The sequence below is a fragment of the Salvelinus namaycush genome, chromosome 41 (genome assembly GCF_016432855.1).
Source record: "Salvelinus namaycush isolate Seneca chromosome 41, SaNama_1.0, whole genome shotgun sequence".
NCBI lineage: Eukaryota > Metazoa > Chordata > Actinopteri > Salmoniformes > Salmonidae > Salvelinus > Salvelinus namaycush.
This window is the reverse complement of record NC_052347.1, coordinates 11670444-11678706: the sequence shown is the minus strand read 5'-3', so window position 1 is coordinate 11678706 and position 8263 is coordinate 11670444. Positions and strand designations below refer to the sequence as shown.

At 42.5% G+C, this 8263-nt stretch overlaps 2 protein-coding genes across 2 annotated transcripts; one reads left to right on the top strand and one right to left on the bottom strand.

Moving 5' to 3' along the window:
• The first annotated feature begins 907 nt into the window (after positions 1-907).
• Positions 908-2330, top strand: LOC120034000 (GTPase IMAP family member 7-like). The gene is made up of 2 exons (XM_038980399.1): positions 908-968; positions 1291-2330. Exons 1-2 carry the CDS (start codon positions 908-910, stop codon positions 2328-2330), a joined length of 1101 nt encoding a protein of 366 aa, XP_038836327.1.
• A 787-nt stretch (positions 2331-3117) lies between these two features.
• LOC120034423 (ER lumen protein-retaining receptor 3) lies at positions 3118-6903 on the bottom strand. The gene is made up of 5 exons (XM_038980974.1): positions 6500-6903; positions 5599-5699; positions 5349-5507; positions 4358-4610; positions 3118-4259 (listed from the first exon to the last, which is right to left on the bottom strand). The coding sequence occupies exons 1-5, from the start codon at positions 6588-6590 to the stop codon at positions 4216-4218; spliced, it is 648 nt and encodes a 215-aa protein (XP_038836902.1). The 5' UTR covers positions 6591-6903; the 3' UTR covers positions 3118-4215.
• Positions 6904-8263: the final 1360 nt, after the last annotated feature.

Sequence of the window (8263 nt, the reverse complement as noted above, 5' to 3'; positions counted from 1 at the left end):
GGCGCGCGTACTGTTAGGCCCTAACAATTCAATGTAGCCTATAGATATAAATAGCAAAATAATTATACATTTATGGATTTTTTAAGGTACTGTTTTCTCTTTATTCAAACCGCCTAAATCTGCCCGCCCTACAGATATAACCTCACATGGTTTCTATGTGTTTGATGCGATTCCATTTGTTCCGTTATTATGAGCCATCCTCCCATCAGCAGCCCCCACTGGAGTCAACCCGCGAAGTACTAGTATGCATATTTACAGTTTGGCACAGTGCAATTATTTATGACATGTTTATAACCTTAACATCAAAACAGAAACAGTTATGTCACTGATCTTACCTTGTGCTTTGGGGTGGGTGAGCTTCCTGTTTAAAGCTTGCTCTGCCCCCCACTATGATCTCACATAAATTAAGTGATGTGATTTTGGTTTCTCTGCAAGTGCCTAGTAATAATAGTTTAGTAATAATAGTTTTGTCAGACCAAGAAATAAACACGTCAGGACAAAGCTGTCCCAGTTTATATGACGTCCCACACTTTCCGAATTCACCCTATATGCGAATATCAAAAGGTAAGCATGAATGGCAAATTGACAGTGTAGGATCAAAGAACTGACCACAGGTAGGTTTACAGTGTCAATTAATCAGCGCAGATTGTCTGGTCGCGTGTGCGCATTATCACAATGACATCATGGTCTGATTTTGCAGCATTGCATCGTAGATACGGCATGTAAACGGGTGAAAAGAAAAAGGACATGGATACAAATATATTTAATTTCTCAATAAAAAAGACTATCATAAGAATGAGGAAGCGCTGGTAATATACGCAAGTAACGCAACCGAAGACAGGACCCTCTTATTTCAGTGCATATTAAGGTATTCCACGGATAATCCATAGTTGCAGCCGTGTTCGCCATGGCTAACTCGTGTGGGACAGCGGAGATGGCGTCATTGGAATGTGCTGCCTCGAATCTGGGTGAGAGACTATTGAAACAGTAATAGCCTACTGTTGTTGTTGTTGCTAGCAGGTAAATTTTCCATTGCGCATCAAAAAAGATGGCATTTGTATAGCTTTTTTTTTTTTTACAGCTTCCACCGAAAATGAACAGCAGCACTCAGAAATCTGTAATGTAGGCTAACTACATTTCTCAGCCCCCAACCATTATAAATATAATCGACCTGCATATTATATGGGTGATAATAGGAAAACAGTAGGCCTATGTCAGATAGTAATTTCAAGGTAGGTTACACTTTTAGATTGGTTAGGTCAGTATAAATTACTGTAATTTGTGTCACAGCATGTGAAGCATCACCGGAGCCTGACAGTGGGGCGCTGAGGATGGTACTGGTGGGGAAGACAGGCGCAGGGAGAAGCTCTTCTGGTAACACCATCCTAGGGAGGCAGGCATTCCGGGTGGACATCTCTTCATGTTCTGTAACTGGTCAGTGTGACAGACAGAGTGGAGCTGTGGCTGGGAGGAACCTCACTGTGGTCGACACCCCAGGGTTCTTCGACACGCGCCTCTCCCCTCAGGAGGTGACAGCTGAGGCAGGACGCTGTGTGGTGCTGTCCGCCCCTGGCCCCCACTCCTTCCTGGTGACCCTTCAGCCTGGCAGGTTCACTCAGGAGGAGCGGGATGCCCTGGAGTGGGTCAAGGCCACTTTTGGACCAGGAGCCCTCAGATACACAGTAGTACTGTTCACCTGGGGTGACCAGCTTCAGGGAAAAAGCATGGAAGACTTCCTGAAGGAGAGCCAGGAGCTCCAGGAGTTTGTGAGTAGATGTCAGGGGGGCTACCATGTCTTTAACAACAGCAACAAGATAACAGACTGCACTCAGGTCACAGAGCTCCTGGAGAAGATAGACAAGATGGTGACGCAGAACGGAGGTGGCTGTTACACCAACCTGATGTACCAGGAGGCAGAGAGAGCCATCAGAGAAGTGCAGGAAGGAATTCTGGGAGAGAGAAGGATAACTCCATTGAAGCAGGAGGAGGATGGGGTGAAGACAGGGGCAGAGCCTCAGGGACCGGAGGCAGAGAGAATGAGAAGGAGGGAAGAGGAGGAGAGGAGAAGAGAGGAAGAGGCAGCCAGAAAGAAGGCAGAGAAGTTGTTCTGGTGTGAGCTGGTGTCTGCCCTGGGGAAGGGGGCGGCAGAGGGAGCTGGAGTAACAAGCAAAGGGAAAGGGAAAGCAGTGAAAAAGGTTAAGGCGATAGAGAGGGCAGCAGCTTTGGCTACCACACCGCTGTCAATCACATCAGCTGCCAAAGTGGTGGGAGGAGCTGTGAGAGAGGGAAGTAAAGTGCTTTACAAACACCGCAAAACTCTCCTACACTGACGGGGACTTTTAATATCCACTATTATTCACTGTATGGTGCTGGGTTATCAGGTAGAAGATGAGGGTCATTTTTTCTGTCTCTGAAGTGCAAATTAGTTTTACACACTTATTTATCACTCAACTCTGTTCCCTGAAAAATCATCACAATGACGTCACAAGGCAGGCTTGCTAAAGAGCGCAGATGCACATTCTTCCATTGTCAGTCATAGTTGATGAAGCTATTATTGCACGAACACATGGAGGTAAATGATCAGAAAGTTAATAAGATTTGATAGAATGCAAATGCAGTGTAATACCACTGTAATGGAACTGCAACCATCATCCTTAATAGAAGGCCAGCCCTGACAGTTGAGGAAGTGATTCTATTTGTCCAGGTTGTCATAGTGCCACGGGAGTAAACAGGCATTGGTTATTGAATACTCAATAGAAAAGTAAAGTGTGCTGTGAATTTTTGAATGGTGTGAATCACTTGTGTGTGGTTCTGAGTGGTGTGAATCAATTATGTGTGGTTCTGAGTGGTGTGGATCGCTTGTGTGTGGTTCTGAGTGGTGTGGATCGCTTGTGTGTGTGGTTCTGAGTGGTGTGGATCACTTGTGTGTGTGGTTCTGAGTGGTGTGGATCACGTGTGTGTGGTTCTGAGTGGTGTGGATCACTTGTGTGTGGTTCTGAGTGGTGTGAATCACTTGTGTGTGTGGTTTTGAATGGTGTGGATCGCTAGTGTGAGTATGCAGGAGTAAACATCCTGGTGTGATGAAACAATTTAAAGTCATTAACACGAAGAACCTGATGAACCAGTAAAGATACATTTTACTGACCTGATTTACAAATGATGAAGGTTCTTTGCATTAAAATGTTGATCATTACAACATGGGCACAACAGTTGTAAAAGTTTGGCACACATATACAAATCTAGTAGTACCAAGATACCTAGTGTAAGTACCTTTCCATTTTGTTGAAGCGTTAATCTGCCTTTGCCATTGTAATCCTGGTCCAAAAATGTTGTCAATAAATGTTGAGATATGAATGAACTATAGTTAGTGAGAAATAACTGTTGATGCCTCATCAAATACAAAATATATTTTGTTTGAACTGTGACATCACAAAAATGTGTATTCGTTTTGCTTAATGAAATGCATAAATATTAAAGGAAATGAAATGACTGGTAAAATCAAAGTACAGAATACAACATATTTAAGAAGAATCTTGGTTCAGTCAAGAAGTGGACAGATATAAGAGTTACATACATGACAGTGCGTTCTGTATGGCATCTCCATGGACTTATTTTCATAAAGGGAAGAACATAGCAGAACTCTTGACAAGGATGGCAAATATCACCCATATCAGCCCAAATACAAGACTCCCAATTAACTCTACTTTGTGAAACAATGTAAGCCTTGAAGTTTGGTCACTGTTATATGTAGAAATTGTGAAAAGACAGGAAAGCAGAACAAATGTCTCACATATATACAATGTTTACACCATTTTGATGTAATAAGACATTCAAATATGCCATTTACTAGAAAAGTAAAATTAAGGCACAAACTCCATTGGACTAATTCAAGCGGGACAATATCTGCCTCCATGAAAAAAAGAATAAAATAAAAATTCCCACAGTATTCAATTTACTCAATTCCCATTAACATTCAGTTCCACACACTCATCCACAAAAACATAGGACAACGTTCTTTGGTCCTTTTAGTCGAGGGAAAAGCACACCAACAAACACACCAGGTACCAACAACACGACGGTTGCCCTCTGGGTACAGTATATACCCCCCAGGGTATACAGGGGGTACTGTGAGACTGCAGACTGTAGTCCATTACTAAGTATGATTGGAGGGCAGAGGTGCTGCTCAACTGTCGCTTAAAACAGCACTGACTCTCTTTAGATGGGCATGGGCAGGGACATCTTTCCACTTCCTCTGAGCACTGGAGAGGGACAAAGGCAAAGAGGGAAAGGTAAATGGGATGAAATATGTGCTAGAAATATAATACAAAGTCAAAATCCCTCCCTGGCTCATACTTACCCCTGGTAATGTAAAGGTAGAAGAAGTCACAGTAGAAAATCGTCTGCACCACACCGGACACCACAGCAATCTGGTCAAAGAAGCCCTCGGTGTGGTAGCGCCACACCCAGTTGGCCAGGTACAGGGCTCGGTAGAGACCCAGGAAGAACAGGTAGTGGGTGGTGATGGATTCTGCCTCGCCGGTTTTGGTGATCATGAAGAGCTGGGGCAAGATGGCCACTGACTCCAGGTAGATGGAGAAGGTCCACAGGATCTGTGCACCAAAGATATGCATTCAATCAAGTATGAGGTCTGACATGCTCATGTACAAACACATCAAGTATGAGGTCTGACATGCTCATGTACCAACACATCAAGTATGAGGTCTGACATGCTCATGTACCAACACATCAAGTATGAGGTCTGACATGCTCATGTAGTTTAGTAGTAGATTAGTAGCCCCTCATTTACATTATCTATACCATGATGTGATAGAATAGCTAATTAAATGATATAGGTAACTAACAAAATAAAGGAAATGCTTGAGTAAATGAGGGATACAAAGTATATTGAAAGCTGGTGCTATTAAACCATCTCCTCATGCTTAGGGTCATGTATAAAAATGCCCAGTTGCCCATTATTTTGGCTATCATGGCTAGAGGAGCTCTCAATGACTTGAGAAGAGGGTTCCCTAAGGGGGGTTTAAAGGGTGTGTGTGTCTCAGTCACCAGATCTCAACACAATTGAACACTTATGAGAGATTCTGAAGCGGCGCCTGAGAATCATTTTCCACCACCATCGACAAAACACCAAATGGAAGAATTTCTTGTGGAAGAATGTCGTCGCATCCCTCCAATAGAGTTCCAGACACTTGTAGAATCTATGCCAAGGTGCATTTAAGCAGTTCTGGCGGCTCGTGGCCCAACGCCCTGTTAAGACACTTTATGTTGGTGTTTACTTTATTTTGGCAGTTACCTGTATGTTCAGTAAGTATTGAACCTGGCACATTTACCTCCAGTGGGGCAAATGCATAGTTTTCCAGGAAGGAAAGCCCAGCCACAGGCACAAGCAGGAACTCAACACGGAATGAGTCACTCTCTGAGTCGAAGGTGCTCCTGAAGCGCATGTAGATCAGGTACACAGTGGCATATGCCAAAGCCAGGAAGACCACCTGAGCACACAAGACAGCAGGAAGGAGTTTAGGTTAGAACACAAATCATTGATTGGTTGGCTTCTTTGTAGGATACTATCTTCTACCTCACCTTCATAACTGTGTTGTAGATGGAGATTACGCTAGTGAACAGGTCCAAGTATCTTGTAGTGAAGACTAACGCAAAAAGCACCTGAGACTTCCCAGAAATACCTGCAGAAACACACAACAGTCATTCATCTCACTGCAGGTAGCCTAGTGGTTAGAGCGTTGAGCCAGTAACTGAAAGGTTGCTAGATCGAATCCCTGAGCTGACAAGGTAAAAAATCTGGCGTTCTGCCCCTGAACAAGGCAGTTAACCCACTGTTCATAGGCTGTCACTGTAAATAAGAATTTGTTCTTAATTAATTGACTTGCCTAGTTAAATCAAATGTAATTTAAAAATATGCAACAATTTCATTTCATGACCTGGGGATGGCAAAACATCATCAATGCGGATATCTGAGGTAGAAAGCAGACCAGGGTGCGACCACCAAAGCAAATATGGTTTGACTGAACTCTTTGCCACGTAACATTCTTGTGCGTCGAAGTGGACTAGTCAACCACAAAATATTGCAATGTAATGTAACCAATTATAATCGAGGCGCGTTGTTACATTGTTGCAACAAAGTAACAAATTAACTGTTGAGTGCTCCATGAGTGCTACATGATGTGAGCGTTGCAGACCAGTACTAGGAGTGTGAGGTCAACTTCCCAATTGAGATGGACATATGCATTCATTTTCCCTGTGCCAGCTTGCCTGGCTACCACGGATGTTAGTTTCTTCTCAGAAATGAAGTATTCCTATTTAGCGAACATAGAGCAGCGGGATAATTCAATTTGAGTTGTCAGGCAATGTGTCCCCAAGTTTGTTTAACAGATATTAGGCATATGAATGAGCAAGTCAATAAATCATTAACAGCAAGACTTCCCTGTAAACAACTGCATATCAAATAATCCCACTGTCAACATACCAGCACAGGATTTGGACCTCCGTATCTTCATAAATAGAATGATGATAGCAACGAGATGTGACACGTCACCGGCTAGACGGAAGATATTCATAGTGCTGTTTTGGTATTCCAAAAAGAAAGAGCCGAAATATTGGTAAAAATCTGTAAGAATGAGGCCTCCAAGTAGTCTTCAGGCGAAGTCAAAACAATAACGTATGTGAAATGAGACTCCCCCCAAAAAGGCCCAAATAACTCCAATGTTCCCAAATGTTATGTCCTCTTGTTCTTTGGAAATCACTACACATGCTCATAAACGTTTATTATAGATATTCTGCATAGGGATTCCTCTGCAGCACTGTCCGCAAAGGGCTGGGAAAGTTGGTCAGACCTGTAGCGGTGACGTGGCTGCCAGTTTCTGCAAAATCCGTATTGCCTCTGGCGCTCAAATTACAGCCAGACTGGGGCGTGAAAGCATGAGCATGTCACTGAAGTGGGCTGTCATTAAGAAATAGTCCGTATGTGACCTTCTTCAACAGCAGATGGAGACAAATAGCAGTAAGTACACAGTTCATTTTACAGGACTATCTCTCGATATAAAACGACATTATTATGTAGTATTGGTTGTGGCCAATAACTCCCATCATTATCCATCCCCATAGACTCATGATTGTAGGCCTAAATGCTTGGGAAATTCATGTTTATATAAGGTACCCCGTCTGCTTCAATAAAAGTAGTTAATTCAATGAAGGTAGTTCATACTTTAAAGTGTTGGCTGCGGTTACTATTATGTTTTTGGCTTAATAGTCTTGTTCACCAGTTAAGAAGAAGCCTGGCATATAGTTTAGCCTACTGTATCCTAACTAAGGTTGCAAAGGGTCGGAAACCTTCGGGTAAATTTCAGAAATTTTCCCCGAAATTTTCCATGGGAAGTTACGCCCGGGAATTTAGCTTAAATTCATCAAAAAAGTTAGCTTATAACAGTGAACCTTTTTTCGTGGAATACACGTAAGGCAATTCTAGGTCTTGTGGCATATTTTGGTTAAACTATCCCCAATTCAATGGAATTGCAACCCTCTGCATGCACAGTGCATTCTTCCATCACATGTGCAGTGCACTCTTTCATCACATGTACAGCTGATTCTCAAGATCTTGCACACTAATGAGATGCTATTGAGCCCACACTACTACACTGTCTGAGCTAAGGACTACATGCTTTCTGGTAAGTTTTCATTACAATACTGGGTGGGGTGAATATATTTTATGACATACATGATTTTTTGTTAACTAGTAAGTAGTAGCCTACAGCAAAGTGTGTTTAAATCATGTTTAACTTGTTAACAATTTTTGCTAGTTATTTTTTTCTTCCATGTGGGTTTTAGCTTGCTTGAGCCTGCTAACTGAGGAGTGTTAATTCACCTGTTTCCATACATGTTTCATTTTAAAAATGTATCTTAAAAAGGAGTTGTTTGATCTAACTGCTTTTCTAATCTTTACAGGAAAATGCCACGGGCACTATCTGATGTGTGGAGACATTTCACTGCAGCTAATGTAGAAGGAAAAGGTGTGTACATTTGCAAATACTGTGCCAAATCATATGTGAAGAATGCAACAAAGATGCAGAATCATCTAGCCAAGTGCATAAAGTTCCCTCAGCGCTCACAACAAGCAACCTTTGACAAAAGTCCCTCTACTTCTATTCGAGGTGAAAATGATGAATAGGACACCTTATCGATAGCAACGGCTCATGGTCCTCCTGGAATCAGAAGTTTTTTTGACTCAATGGAG